Source organism: Heterocephalus glaber, unplaced genomic scaffold (assembly GCF_053883595.1).
Source record: "Heterocephalus glaber isolate CG9 unplaced genomic scaffold, H.glaber_assembly_v1.0 deba00001444, whole genome shotgun sequence".
Lineage (NCBI taxonomy): Eukaryota > Metazoa > Chordata > Mammalia > Rodentia > Bathyergidae > Heterocephalus > Heterocephalus glaber.
Window position 1 is genome coordinate 21,809,059 of NW_028258297.1, and position 15,757 is coordinate 21,824,815.

Below are 15,757 nucleotides of genomic sequence, written 5' to 3' on the forward strand. Positions count from 1 at the left end.
AACTGAAGAGCATCCCCAGGGCATCATGAAAGGAGGGGTCATTATTATCTTGCTGAGAATTTGTCAAAACAAAGAAATACAATACGATTCTTTTAAGAATTTCTGCCCTGAAGAGGAAAAAAAGGGAGACAGCTGGAGATGAAAAAGAATATGGACATGTGTTTGTTTGTTTGTCTGTTTGTTTTAATGGAGAAAAGGTTAAGTATGTCACGGGGATTACATCTCAGTGATGGAAAAGCTAATACATCTGTTTAAATGCTCCACGGGAATGAGCTAAAAGATAGAGGCTAAAGACACAGGAGGAAAATGATGTCCAACACATGGAGGAAGGGCCTCAGCAAATAGAAGAGGAGACAAAAGCCACAGAGTAGAGGGACTGACTCGGGGACGGAGAGAAGGAAGAAGCAGAGTAAGGCAGATCTGAAACAAGGGCTCTCAAGGAGCGCTGGTCTGATGTCCTGTTGCCTCCGAGAAGCAGCAAGTGGGTCTTCTGCTAAAAGAAAAGAAGCCGCAAGGCGGGTGGAGGAGTTCAGCGTCGGAGGAAAGGGGCGACATCAAAGGGTCACTAAGGAGAAGCCAAAGAGAGGCATGCAGCTGCCCCCCAGTCCCCTCCTGAACTGTGTATCCCCACCAGGGACCTGTGTGGACCAGGAGAAATAGGATGCACTCTGGATGCCTAGGTCGAAAAAGTGAGATTCTTAGCAAGGTCTGGTGGCACACACCTATAATTCCAGCACCCTGGGAGACTGAGGCAGGAGGATTCCAAGGTCAAGCCCAGCCTGGGCAACTTAGCGAGACTGAGCAAGACCCTGTCTCTAAGAAATTTTTTAAAGGCATGGGGATATAGCTCCACGAGTAGTCCCTGGGTTCAATGCTCAGTACCAAAAAACAAAAACATTTTAAATGAAGGGGCGACCGTTTTGTGTTTATAAAGTATCCTGCAAACCTCAGGACACAGGCCAGAAGCCTCCAGATCTAAAACTGTAAGGTCCTAACAGGTATTTTCATCAGCACACTTCAAAAATATTAACGTTAGGCTCTTGTTTTAGTAAATGTCATATGTTAAAACATGACACTGAAAAAATATAATACGTAATCAAATTGAGAGTTGAAGACAAAATACTACAGTGAAAAAAGTCCTGAGTGATTGGAGATTTCTATTTAGAAATAAATTTCTAGTATTAAATGTTTCCTTTCAATTTGTTTTTGGGCAAGAGGTTATTAGTACCATAAAAAAAGTTAATAGAAAAGTATGATGTAAAACAAAGACATGTTATTATATTTTGCATGAATGCTTGCTATTGGGAAATTATCAGTTTTTAAAAACAAACCATTCCTAGTTCATTAAGAGATAACCAATTACATCAACTCCCATCTCCTACTGTATTTTATTTTCTAATTAGTAGTATTCAAGAGACAAGAGCACAAGTTGTAATATAAACTGTACACCTATATACACTTGCATGATAAAAAGACATAAAAACATACAGGTTTTTATCCAACTAAGTCACGCAGGGTTCATTTCCAGATTTGTTTTATTAATATTACAAATATAATATTAAGTATACTCACTTCTCTTCTTAGCCTACCCTTAAATCTTAACAAATACATAGAATTAATACATAGGAACAGGGATATCTATTGAAAATAACCCTTTCAGAGATTTTCAGAATGACTGCAAATCCTAGCATGGTGGTACAAGCCTGTAAGCCCAGCACTCGGGAGGCTGAGGCAGGAGGATCACAAGTTCAAGGAAAGCTTGGGCTATACTGTGAGTTCAAGGCTGGCCTGGACTACACAGTGAGACCCAGGCTCAAAGGAAAAAAGAGAGTGATTCCAAATTGTTCAAAACACACATGAATGGTAATAAGAAAAGGGACATAAATTGAAAACAAGAAGATATTTGAACTACCATGAATGGAAACCCAGCAAGGATTAATAGTGTTGCTGAGTACAGATTGAGGGGACAGGGCCAGGGAGAAGGCAATGAGAATGGGAATATACAGTAATATGACTAATACTCCAAGTTACACACCTCATTTTCCAGCTCTGCATGAAGCCAATCATGGTGGCCATGTAACTCAGCTCAGGTCAACAGGATGTGATGTGTGGTATGAAACTCCAGATGGGACAGACTGCCTTCCCTGCCATCCACAACCCTAGGAAGCTGCCTTAGACAGCTCAGGGCCCGTGAGTGTGATGCTAGTTGCCATGTGCTTTGCAACCAGACGATGACAGTCACCTAAATCTCCAAGAGCTTTGTGGAGCTGCCACAACACCCAGAAATGCCTCCCTCCAGGCTTCATGTAGGAGAATAAATACCTGTTCGATCAAAGCACTGGCTGAACCCTTGCTACTTCCAAACCAAAAGGGATTTGCAACCAATAAACAATGGAATCAGGCTTCACAGACCAAGGCTTTACAGATAAATGCAGTGCTTCCCACTCTGCTCCATGGTTTCATTGTATAGTTTCACTAACCCAGGGTTATCTGTGGTCCAAAATATTGAATGGAAAATTCTAGAAATAAACATTTGATAAGTTTTAAATTGCACCGCATCCTGAGTAGGGAGACGAGATCTTGTGCCGTCCATTCTGTCCTGCCCAGAATGTGGCTCATCCCTTTGTCCAGCGCACTCACGCTATGCGTGTCACCTGCCCCTTTGTCACTTAAGGACACCTCAGATGTCAGGCTGACCGGCTGGATCACCTAGAGCCATCCCAGTGTCCACGGCACTCACCCTACTTCACATCGGCACGGGCACCGTGCGGTCCCCAATCACTTCAAGTAGGGTGAGGGTGGGACAGGAAGATACTTGGACAAAGAGAACACTTCACCTTTTATTATAGGACATTGTTATCACTGTGCTATGGTATTAATATTAACCACCTACGTGCTTAATTTATATAAGTTAAACTTCATTGTAGACATACATATATAAGAAAACATGGTATATACTATCTGAGCTTTCAGGTAACTGCTGGGGGCCTTAAAAAACATTCCCTGCAGATAAAGGAGGACTACTGTATAGAAAGACAGAGTCACAGAGAGAAATTCAGGAGATATGGACAAGTCCAATAAGCAGATTAAGCAAAAATACACTAAATGTAACATTTAAGTTTTTAAAAGTGAGTAGGTAACGTGTGTGTATATATAGAGAAAAAAGTCTGGAAAGATATGCATCGTAGTATTACCTGAGGTTATTTCTAGGAATAAAATTATGAAGGTTATCCATTTCCTTTATTACTAATTAGAATTTTTAACAGTGTTTTGTAGAATTTTCATAATTAGAATAAGTATGCCTTTTAATTGATACTATTCTCCTAAGCACCAAAAAAGAATAAAAAGTTCATATGGATAGGAAATTGCCTAGATTCATAAGGGGCATGAGGACAAGTAATCTTAGCCATGTTTCCTCCTAACTTCACCCTCTGATCTCGTGGCTTGTAACCCCCAACAGTGATCTCCAAAACATGCTGCCTCCTCCCAGGTCCCCACCATTTTCCGTGTGATTCCCCAGGGAAGAACAGGTTTCCATTTTAGGCCAGGACATGCACCCACCTTCCCACTGGCCGGTCAGCACCAGGCTCCTATTAATGACCACATCGATTTCCGTAGCCCCGTCCTCCATAGCCAATCTGATCTCTTCCAGTCGAGTTTTTAAATGAGTCTGTGCGGCTGGAAAGCCAGTGGCCACTAGCAGAGATTAAACAGAAAAGAAGGAAGGAAAAAAGGAGGGGAAGGGGGAGACAGGAAGGTAGAGAGATAGAGAGGGAAGAAAAACAAATTTCAATTGGTTAATAACTAAACAAAGAATTTCATTTCCAACCCACTCCCCCCAAAAAACCAACATTTAGAGACCAAAGCATTAATGACACTTGAAAACATCATTTATACAGCTGAGCATGGTGGCATATCCATTTGGGAAGCTGAAGCAGGAGGATCACAAGTTCAAGGCCAGCCTGAGCTACAGAGCAAGATCCTGTCTCAAAAAAACTAAACAAAAACGGACTTCACTTATATGTAATATAAATGTGAAGAAACAGAATGTTATCTCATATTGCTTTGGTGTTAGGACAAATATTAACATATTCTCTGAAAGGCCTCAAGATGTCACAGAGATCTTACGATGGCATATTAAGTAACTAGCAATTAAGAAAATATGTGATCAACACAGCAGGAGTCATAAAACAGTAGTTGTAGCCTTGTTTTGATGAATACTAGTTAATTCAAGATCCTATTCTCAATCAAGTTGGCCATCTTCATTTACTCAATTACTGTTGACTTAATCTGGATTTCTTCACTTGTGAACAAACCTCTTTAGCTGTAGAAAACAGATTATAATATAATTTGCTCCCACTGCCTGTCTTAAAACAACCAGCTAGGCACATGAGGATAAAGGGAAGGGAGTACTAGAGAGAAAAAAAGCACCTAATCAGTCCAGGGAACAGGAGCAGGACAGACCTGGCAACTGGAAAACCAGGAATAAATAAGAAAAAAATGAAAATAAATCTGCACTTCTGAAAAACTTTGATCACTTTTAAATAAGAAGAAAATGAAAATACAACAACATTTTTGGAAAAGCATTAATATTTTTTATATATACACCACTGACTCTACCATTTGTAAAGAGAACCTACGGTCTTTCCTTGATGTTCTTAAAGTCCTTGGGTCTGCTACCTTAGCGGAAAACACCTCCCCATTGTATAAAGGAAAAAATGAACTGAGTGAGGCTGAGGAGAAGTCAAAGTCTATAAAGGTGCAGCTCCCAAACACTTGAGGGGTCCTCCCAAACAAGTTGTATATACAGTGTACCACGTTTCTTTTGATGCGCCCCTCGTAAAACAGATTAGTGATCTTTACAGGCTGCTTCTTTAAAGCCCCACATACTCTTCTAACATCTCTAAGAGTAGAATCTAACTTTGAATCTGTCTATCCACCAATCCATCTGTTTGTCCACCCATCCACAGACACAGTCACTAAAATGAGACTTAGGAACTTCTTCTCCCGCCTACCACATCCTCCTGACTCTACCTTGAGTCGGGGGCTCCCTGGCACCATCTTTCCTGGATCTCCTGGGCTTCCCCTCTCCCACATAGTCTGGGACAAGTCCCCCGAGTTCCTCTTCTCCTCTTTATAATTTGTCCCCACCATCAGCTATGCCAAGAAGCCCATCAAGCCACATCTCCGCCTACAAGCTTTCACAGCCACCCTCATTGCCAGAAGAAGCTCCAACACCATGGCACTGCAGGAAGGTCCCATGCCCCCAGGCCCTGCTGTGCCTCTCCAGCCTCAGCTCCCGCTGCTCCCACTTCACCTTACTTTTGGCTCCAACTACTGCACATCCCTTTCAGATCCCTCAACATGCTCCTGTGGCTTTGCTTATTAGCTCCTCTGTCCAAATGCCATTCCCTCCCTACCAACACTGTCAAATAATGATCATCTTTGCTAGGATGCATTCTCTCACACTCTGAGTGTCAGCAACCTTTGCAAAACAAATCATTCCCTGCTCAGAGTCACAACTGTACCTTCTGCATGTCTTCATTATTGTATTTTCCATGTATATGACATACACAGTTAAGCCAGAATAAAATGCGTAACTGTGTAAGACTACATCACACGTTGTAATTTTTTCCACCTGATAATTCCTTCTACACAAACTAAATTTCCTTAAAGATGGGGATATAGTTCTATATTCTTAGGACTTAAGGTCTGTTCTTCACCAAATAATAAAAAATACTAAAATCCGGAGTCAATATAACTAATATAAACATTTAAATACTGGCGTAAATGTAGGTATAATATCCCACACTGTCTGAGCTGAAGACAGAAACATGTTCAGAAACAGCAGCAAAAGCCACAGACAACCTTACCTGATGCCACAGGGACGTCACAGCCTGCAGCCTTTAGTGCTTTCACAGCGTCACAAACCCGGGCAGGATAAACACAAACAGCAGCCACAGTGATGCCTTCGAAGGGAGAAATCATAACAGCCTACTTTATATGAAGTTCAACTCACACAATATGCTTTTAATTACTGTTTATACTACAACATTGGCAGAAATCAAAATGAGAGAAAAACTAATTCCCCCATGATGCGGCAACAAATTAAAAGGTTTTTATTTTCCACGTTGCCTTGTAGTTTTGGAAAACATGGACCATTTTCTGACTGCTAGAAGTCATGGAAACAATTCTGAAACATCGTTCTTCAAGGTTAAGATGATGCTCTATTTTGTTTAAATTCCTAAAAAATAGTCGGTCATCACGACTCAATGAAAATACTTTATTTCATGTAGAAGCCAAAATCTAGGTTTGCACAACATTCAAAGAGGACAGCAGATGAAGAAAAATGTAAGTGAAATTTACAGGGTTACAACAAAGTGACATTTAATGAAATCTCTTTCCTCTTTTTCAGGAAATAAAATCTGAACCTGGGGCCCTCATTTGAAGGTGTAAACTCTTAAATTTAAAAAAATTTGAAATCAGCCACTATAAAACCAAGCAGTATCATAAACTTATACAAAGTTGTTACTTTTAGTGCTATAGATAGAGTTTTTTGTTTTGCTTTGCTTTGTTTTCTGGTGCTAGGGGTTGAACCCTGGGCCTCGAGCATGGTGCTCTGTCACTGAGCTATAGTCACAGTCTCAGAAAGGTGTTTTATTGTCAACTAGAAAGAAACATAATTGATATTTCTCAAATTATGGGAACACCTGCCTCAGGCGAGTCTGAGGTCTCTACTCGAATTTATAACAGACAGCCAGGCACTGGGAAACCATGGACAGTCCGTCCACAGAGAGGAGATCTATGCCGTGCTGGAAGTACCTCTTAGCCTTCCAGTTCTCAGCTCCTCACACAGAGAGTAAGGGAAACCGCCAGGCCCAGAGTGGTGCAGGCCTGTAATCCCAGCACTCTGGGAGGCTGAAGCAGGAGGTTCACAAGTCCGAGCCCATCCTGGGCACCTTTGCAACTTAAGGAAATCCTGTCTCAAAATAAAAAGTTTTTAAAAACGGAGTGGGGATGCAGCCCTGGATTTAACTTCCAGGAGAGAGAAAGCGCAAGCAAGAGAGACAGAGACAGAGACAGAGACAGAGACAGAGACAGAGACAGAGAGATGGGGAGAGTGAGAAAAACAGAGACAGACTCCATTTCTAAAATTAAGGTCTAATCTTAAGGCAATGTTAGAAATTTCTTTCCTCAGTGTATACTGAGAAAGTGGACACAACTCTTTTTTTTGAAAGACCTGATATACAAGCATGTAATATTTACCATTTGCATTTATTCTCTAATGTATTTCATTTTCTCAGAGAAAATACTTTTATGTATGAGATGTGATTATTAAGTAATGAGATTGCCTTTTTCACATATGGCTAGGGAATCAGAATCAGTATTTTAGAGTCACTAGACAGAAAATTCCCAAAGCTCAGGAACTGAAAAGAAATATAAGAAAACTCTCTACCAGAAGATTCAAAAAAAAGAAAAGAAGATTCAGTTCATCGATAGAAAGAACTGACCTAAAAAAACAAGCCTCAGATTCCCGTCTTGCTGTTTTTCAAGGGAGAATCTCAACTGTTTGTTTATACACACATGACCAGGGTTTCTAGCCCAGACTTTAGCACTACTTCTATCTCTGCAGCTGAATCCTAAGCTCTCTCAGAGCTAGTAATTAGTATTATAAGCAGACAAACAGCAAATGCATTGCACACAACATTACCTTCATCATGCATATTCAAGGCTTTTAAGAGATCTTCCCGGATTGGGTATTTGGCTTTGTAACAGAGCCTTTGAATGTTGGAAAAGGTATCATCACCCGACAGTGTAGTGAGATCTATACAGGTAACAGCCTTCAGGAGCCAAGCAGCCTGGTAGGAAGAAAAGAAAAAGAAATCAAATGAAAAATAAAATTAATTTCCAACTCTGTTAGCAGAAAATCAGACAAATATGGACACTAATATCAGACATGTACATTGTTCTAAGGCATATTATGATATAGGATATAAACATAATTCAAGAGGAACCTTACCAGTACAAAACAGAAAGGAAAAATAGCGTTCAATTTTTTTCTCCGACAGATACCCCAAAGTGAAACCTCTAATGTACCACCTGCCCCCACTTCTGACTTCTCCACCTCAGCCATCAGAACCCGAAATGGGAAGAACACGGGAAGAACTCGGGAAGACGTCTATCTTAATTTTCTCTCCCACTGTCGAGTCAGAGATAAGACACTATTTTAGAAAGTCTCTAAGTGACTTGTTGCTTTGTTTCCATTTAACTCAATTCCATTTTTAGAACAATCATCCTATTTCACAGCTCATTATGATGAATTTCCTTTTATCTTTTCAATCAGAATATTTCCAAAATGTGAAATGTTACCCTGAAAGATGCAGTCGAAATAGCCTGCCTCCCTCAGGGGAGGGACTCTGAATCCCACTTAGGCCAGCACAGCACGTCTTTGGCTGGCGAATATGCTGACCACAAGGACTCTGCAAAACATCATCTTGGGAACTTTGAAAAATGACTTATTGAAAGTAACAGGAAGGTAAACATGACGGTCAAAGAAGGTCAATTCTTAATACCACTAGGCCTCAACAGTGGACATACCAGGTTTAGATGTTACAGCTTTAAAATTAGAATAGCAGACAGCTGAAGAAGGCACGTCTAAGAAATTGAATAAGTGTGTTGAGAAAATATGCTGTGTAATTCACTCATGAATAAAGATGCCTCAAATTCATTTGCAGCTTTGCCACTCAAGAGTGATAAGATTTTTAACTTGTTTGGATAAATGTGTTATCTTTCTACAACCCGTCATCATCATATATGAATTATTAAAATAAGTCAGGGACAACTGCAATCTTTTAAGTTTCGATGCATCTTGAGCAAAATTCAATACTGTGGTCTTGAGGGAAGAAAGAGGCCGGGCATCGTGAAACAAGGGAACAGGGACGGAGCGCTCAGGAAGAGCCCTTACTCGCCACTCCTTCTTCACGGTTCTGCAAGCCTGGATCTGCTCCGCCCGCCTCAGGACTGCCGGTTGATTCACTTGTATTTTGGAGATCCAGCCAAGGTCTAAAGGAGAGAGAACGACACTTTTTGAAACTGCAAAGTTTAAACACAGCCACCTCTCCTTATGGGGCACTTAAAAGGATACATTCATCATTAGCTATCAGAGTTCTCTTCCAATGTGCACTTCTTTTTCACACCACAACCGCATAACCCTGTTGGAGGACGCCGGGTCGTCATGAGGCACACTTCACTTAGATCAAGTGCACTGGGAACCAGAGGAACCATATCGATTCCCTACACCAACAACAGTAACAACTGCGGGAGGAGGCAGCGCGCCTGACAGCAAAGACTTATTTGTGAGGGTCTAGTGCCGGACAGCAAATGATTAATAAATGCTTACGTGAATTAAAGCAAGGGCTTAAAGGAATCCTTGATCACTACCCCTCTGCTGACAAGATTAATATCTACTAGATGCTGATAGGATAAAGCCCATCAAAACAGAATTTTTCAAAACATATTAGAAATAACAATATTGATATAATGAAGTTAGGAAAAAAGGAAAGCGAAAAAGCCACTCAGAGTTTCAGGAGGTATCTCTGCTGCTTCTGTCTAAAAGTTCTTCCTCCTACCTGTTCTTAAATTCTCTTTCTGCTTCCAGGTGACTGTCTCCAGGCTAACGTGAGCCAGCTCCCAGCCCCAGCAAGTGTTAAATTCATCAAGGAGTCCTTGTGAAACGGTTCCTTGTACTCACCGCATTGTGAATTGCGATCTTACTCACCCTGAGAGTTGCACATCAAATGCAATGCCTGGCCCACATGGATTTTGTCCTGACACCCAGGAACAGGTAGCCCCGTGGTAAACTGCACATGTGCCCACTGACTTTCTGCAACTAAGCTCATTTCTACATCCCTCCAGGGACTCCACAATTTTGAAAAATCACCTTAGAGATCTTTACAAGACTACTGTGAGAAAGTCATCGTTTAGGAAAAACACCTCAGTTACATAGTTCTTACAACAGAATAGGGAAAAAACAATGATTACATACCATATGTGACACAAATAATAATAAAGTATTTGTAGCTACCACAAAGAGGAGACCAAGAAAACAAGTATCTACTAAAGACACTCTCCCATTTCCATCTGCTTCTTCTTGAAAGTGCAATATTAATGGTGCAAAACTTCCAAGATGGAATCTAAATGATTAATAATGATGGTATTATTTAAATGTCACTAAAAAAAAGAAACAGAGGCTGAGCATGGTTGCACATGCCTATAATCCCAACACTCAGGAGGCTGAGGCAAGAGAATCACCATGAGTCCGAGGCCAGCCTGGGCTACAAAGTGAGTTCAAGGCCAGCCTGGACCACATACTGAGAAGCTATCTCAAAAATAAATAAATAAATAAACAAACAAACAAACAAAAAAGAAGGAACAGAGTTTGAGTGGTTTTTTTCTCCCTAAATTTATTTTCTTAGCTGAAATCATTTAATAAAACAGATTTTTAACATTTCAATCCATCTGTTCCTGCTTCTCAAGGATACGTTTCCCTGCCCATCTGCCGAGCCAACTTCACAGAGAAAATGAGATGCTGGGGGTCAGACAGACTTCTGCCACTTCCTTCCCACAAAGACTGAGTTGGTTCTAGGCAGAGCCCAAGGGACCAGGACCAAGCACACATACCAGGCTCATCAGAATTAAAGACCTAGTAGAACCCTCCTCTTCTCAAATACTGGGAAGGATCTTATGGGCTGATTGACTGATCGGTTTTTTTGATCACCAATAACGGTGATTTTGCTTACAGTAAAGACTGTGTCAGGCAGACGGTAACAATGAGCAAAGCAGAGTTGCGTGAACCGTGAGGCTCATGGCCAAGTAATGATTCACAGTGGACTAACAGACGGAAGCCGTCACTCTGCGGGGCACGATGTGGCAGGCCTGTCCTCGGTGGGCCATGAAAGCCCTTCTCAGAGTTTTTCCCCTCCTCTTCTCTCTCCCCACACCCCACAACTGCCACCAGTGGAAGCAGTGCTCAGGCAGAGATCCCGGGCACATCCAGGAGACTCACTAACTGACTCTCTCCTGTTCTCACGGTCTTCATGTTCGCTCTAACTCTGGGTACACTGTGTCTACACAACTGGCAGGTCCCTGCTACGACAGGTCATATGCTCTCTGGACCCGACATTCTGTTTGCTCCTTCTGCGTAGAATGTCGTCCGTTACCTCACCAGAGGAGCGAACTCCTATTCATCTGTCAAGACACAGTTCAGAAGTCATCTTCCCTGGGGGCCTTCTGTAAAGCTCACAGGTGCAGCATCAATTACTTCTGCGTACTTCGTACAGCTCTGCAGTCTACTTTTACTCCATCTCCTTCACCCGGAATGGCAGTGATGTGTGGAGTTGCTTATATTCTCATCAGATTTTTCAAACTCCAAGCAAACTACCTGCCATGCAGGAGACACTCTATAAATAGGCTGAGTGACTCCTGAAGACCAGGAATGATCTAATTCCAGACAACTGCTTCTGGCCAGAATGGACTTTTGGACTCCACAAGAGAAGATGGGACCGAAGCATGGATGGGATGCTTGGGAACACTCACTGGAAACACAAATATTTAGTATAATTTCCACCCAAGGTTAGAAGCGGCAAGGCCTGCTCTTACACTCCTCAGACATCACCTTTCCGAGATCCTTGAAAACCATCTACTGGAGGACATAAAAGGATCACTGCTCTCACAGTACCAGTCTCCATGGCTAAAAATATCACTCATGGCCATAAAATTATCCAGCCCCGTGTTTAATCCAGCCACAGAATTTGCCTCTGTGACCTCCCATGGCAATGAATTATATAAGTAACTATCTCATTTTATTGGCACTTAATTTGCTACTCTTTAATTTCATCAAATAACCCTTGTTCTCGTATTATAGGGTCTGGGGAAAAGAAAGGACTGACTGGTCTTTGTTATGTCCTTCATAATTTTTAATATTTCATTCAAGTACCCTTTAGTGTCTCCTTTCCAGAAGAAGTGGCTCTAATGCACACAACCTCAGCAGGCCCAGGAATCTTCTTCTTATGGGACCAGGGGCTGGGAGCTTCAAGTACGCATGCCTCTGGGGAGAACAGACATGAAGCCCTAACTGGGAGGCAATAATGCTCTTCTTACAACTCTCCGATGAGGAAAACTGCCACTGTTTCCCTTACTGTGTCATTTTGATGGCGTTCAGGCCCTTCTGTCAGTTATACATTTGTTCTCAAATGCTAGTTTTATAATCTTTCTTTATTATTATTTTTCTGGTTCAAGTCTCAGTGGAGACAGAGAACATTTTCCCAGTAAACCTATTTTCTAGCCTTGCCATCACTTCTGTGTTCTAGATCTCCTGTGCTCTTTACACTAGTCCTAAAATGTGGACTGTAGATAATAATAATTCTGCAGAGGGAGATGTATTTTGAATTTGGATCTTGCCTAGAAAGTAAGAAATTAAATTTTCCATTTGTCTCTTAATTCTTTCTGGGTTTTTATATTTAACTGTGGCACCCAAATCTATTTCCTAATATGTCTCTAAATAGGCGCTTGTATATTTTAGAGTCCCTTCTTAATTGTATTCACTGAATTGTCTATCATTTCTACATTGCTTGCTTTCAATTCTAATTTAAATGCTCCCAGGAATCCATCATGCCCTCTCCTATGTGCAAGTATGTGGCTCAGAGATGGTTGTGCAATAACCTTATATCACTGTAAATTTACTTTTCATATCAGACATTTAAACTACTAAAACATTGGTTGATCATGTTTAATCTTTCAACCTTAGCCTTGGAAAGGGTTAGGCCGGCTAGAAAATGATTCCTGAGTGTCACGGCACAACTGATCCAGCCAGGCTCATGAGGCATTCAATTTACATAGTAAATCAGCACATGTAGTCTTGCCCGAGCCCTAATCAAAAAAGACAGAAAACAGACACCATCCTGACAGTACCACACTTACCAGCAGGTGGCATCCAGAAACAGTCTTCTCAGAGTCTAGCATCCAACCAGCCCAGGCAAGTGCCCTAGGGCATCCATGCCTTCCTGGGCATCAGCCAACTCTCCTAACATTCTACCCAAAAAGATGTTCAAGAAAGCAAGACACAGCAACCTGACAATATATATCACCACCAACAGCCCTGCTACATATAATGATACCTCTCCCCTCTGCCACTCCGCTTTAACCTCTAACTCCTATCCCACATACATATATCTGTGAGAGCATTTTTAAGAGTACTAACCCAAGTCCAGGTAAGGAATGAGTACTGTATTACATCCTCTGAAAAACTGTAACTGAGGGCTCGCACCACATCAAACACCAATCCGATCTCCCAATTCATCACTTCTGTACCGAATTCCTCATACTTCACACCCACCTAGCTATCCCTTCCAGAACACCTAGAATCCATCATCAAATGGGTTGCAATATCGCAGCTTGCAACATCACAGTGGAAGATGGCCTGGGCTCACCTACCCTGGAAAAGCTTGAGAGGAAAAGGGGGAGAGAAACCACAGACCTGAGAAGAGCTTGAAAAAAAAAAATCATGTATATGTGTGTGTATGTGTGTGTGTGTGTGTATATATATATGTATATATATACACATACATATATACATATATGTATATATATACACACACACACATACACATATATATATATATAAATGAAAAATCAATGCTTTGGGCCAGCATTTCCCAACTGGTTCCACAGGTTTTATTAGTAAGAAATCTTTCCACTGAAAATAATGAATACTGATTTTGGAGTGGGAAGAAAAAAGGGAAAAACATTAAGGGCTCATAAACCGTGAAGAGACTGGAAGAGCAAGCTCAGAAAAAGACAGGAACCAAAGACAACAGAGACCTAGAAGCTAGAAGCACACTGCCAGCATTTAACTGCAAAGGTCTGGTCAAGATGCCAGCCACAGTAGCTGCTGCCTGACCCTATTGCTGCCATTGTTCAGCCTTTACAGAGCCTCGGGTGCAACGCCTGAACCCAGGGCACATGCTGTGCATGGCAAAGGGGACAGCGAGGGAGAGAAGACCTTCTCCTGCCTCTGTCTGCTTCCGAGCAAGTCTGTAAACCAGAGACTGACTCCCCAACACTGAAGGCTCTGAGTTGGTTACTGGAGAAACAAACGATGGGAAGTTTCACTACAATGATCAGTAAAAGTTCCATGAAAAACAAACAAAAAACTCTTTGTCCTGACAGCCACTGCCATAAGGGTGTGCTTGGATGCTCCCAGGAAGGGCCTGTCCCAGTGGGCTCTGCCCCATCTCTGAAGTGTCCCTGTTTGGCTGAAGCTAACATCTGATGACACGGGGAGCAGATTTACAAACTGACCAAGAAGGGCCTGTTCCCTCACAGTCAGTGTAATCCTGAGGGATTCTCGCGGCATGGTACAAGTCCATTTGATGACAGGCAATAAAATCTTGAGAAATTCGCTCCTCATTTTTCTTAGGATCCTTACCTCTTAATTAAGAAAGCAGTTGCCATTCAAAAGTATCTTGAGAGGAACAGAAAGGATAAGGAGGCCAAGTTCCATCCGATTCTGATTGAGAGCCAAATTCACCAATTGCCTCCATATTTTAAGACCAAGTGGGTCCTCCTCAAAATTGGAAATGAGTCATCCACAGCCTCTGCCCTGGTGACATAAATTTGCCTGCATACTGTGGCAATAAAATCACTGTCTAACAACAACAACAACAAAACTTCTTGAATTTTTAAAAAGTCCATGTTTCTTCAACTTTTTTGACCACAAAAAAGCTTTTGCCCTGCAACTAATACTTACCACAGTGGCACCATGTTATGGTTTGTATCTAGAGGTCGCCCCCAGAGTCTCATGTGGTCAGAGGTGGGGCTTTTCAGAGGTGGCTGGATCTAGAGTGTGTGTTGCTGGGATTAAGTGTGTGACGCTAGGATCAAGGATGTGTAATTACTAAATTAGTCCACTGACTGGTGTGGCACAGTTCTGGATGTGGATAATGGGAAGGCCCACCCTGGGTATGAGTGCTACTTGCCCTAAGGGCGTGTAGTCTGGACAGAATATGAGACAAAAAGAGAGTTGCTGCTGTTGATTGCTGCTTGTTGCTTGCTGCTAGTCACTTGCTGCTGCTGCTTTGATGCTTCTGCTTGCCCAGCTTTGCCATGAACTCTTTCTCCTCTGCAATGTTCCTCTGCCATGCCATTCTGCCTTGGAGCCATCCAAGCTTGGACTGAAACCTCTTCAAATTGAGAGCCAAAATAAATCTTTCTTCCTTTAACTTTGAGTGTCAGATATTCTGTCTCAGCAGTGAAAAAAGTACCTAAGACACAGGGTAAGTAATAAGGCATGTTCACAGGAAAGCTAGCTTACAGTAGGCTTAATCACTTGGCCATGAAAACTCCTAGTGGATAAGTGGAGGCTTGAGGTTGACTTAAAGCACTGGTTCTCAGTTGGGAGGCATTTCCAGTTGCCACAGCTGGGGACCTGGGGACAGGTTCCACTTCTGTCCACTGGGTAGAGAACAGGAATGCCGGTAAACATCCTACAACATACAAGATAGTCTCCCACATCAAAGAATTATCTGCTGCAAATGTCAACAGTGCCAAAGTTGAGAAACTCTGACCATGGGATTCAGAAAAACTACAGAACAAGTTTGTGGCATAAGGGAGTGGCAGGAACAAAAGCAGGCTGGCTAAATTTGACTGTGGCTTATCAGTAAAGTGCCTCAAGTAGTAGGCCAGGTCTGTACGTGTGCAG

The 15,757-nt window shown here is 41.9% G+C and overlaps 1 protein-coding gene and 1 pseudogene across 3 annotated transcripts in view; one reads left to right on the forward strand and one right to left on the reverse strand.

Annotated features, from left to right (window-relative positions):
- Dera (deoxyribose-phosphate aldolase) overlaps nt 1-15,757 on the reverse strand; it is a 103,994-nt gene that overhangs the window by 58,659 nt on the left and 29,578 nt on the right. For all 3 annotated transcript variants that reach the window (XM_087214057.1, XM_004845817.4, XM_087214058.1), the window contains exons 2-5: nt 8,966-9,063; nt 7,712-7,859; nt 5,874-5,969; nt 3,562-3,696 (exon numbers count right to left, since the gene is read on the reverse strand). In XM_087214057.1, the coding sequence (XP_087070183.1) occupies nt 3,562-3,696; nt 5,874-5,969; nt 7,712-7,859; nt 8,966-9,063 (477 nt within the window). The remainder of the gene's footprint in view (nt 1-3,561; nt 3,697-5,873; nt 5,970-7,711; nt 7,860-8,965; nt 9,064-15,757) is intronic.
- Nucleotides 9,236-14,671, forward strand: LOC106009445 (small ribosomal subunit protein uS15 pseudogene; annotated as a pseudogene).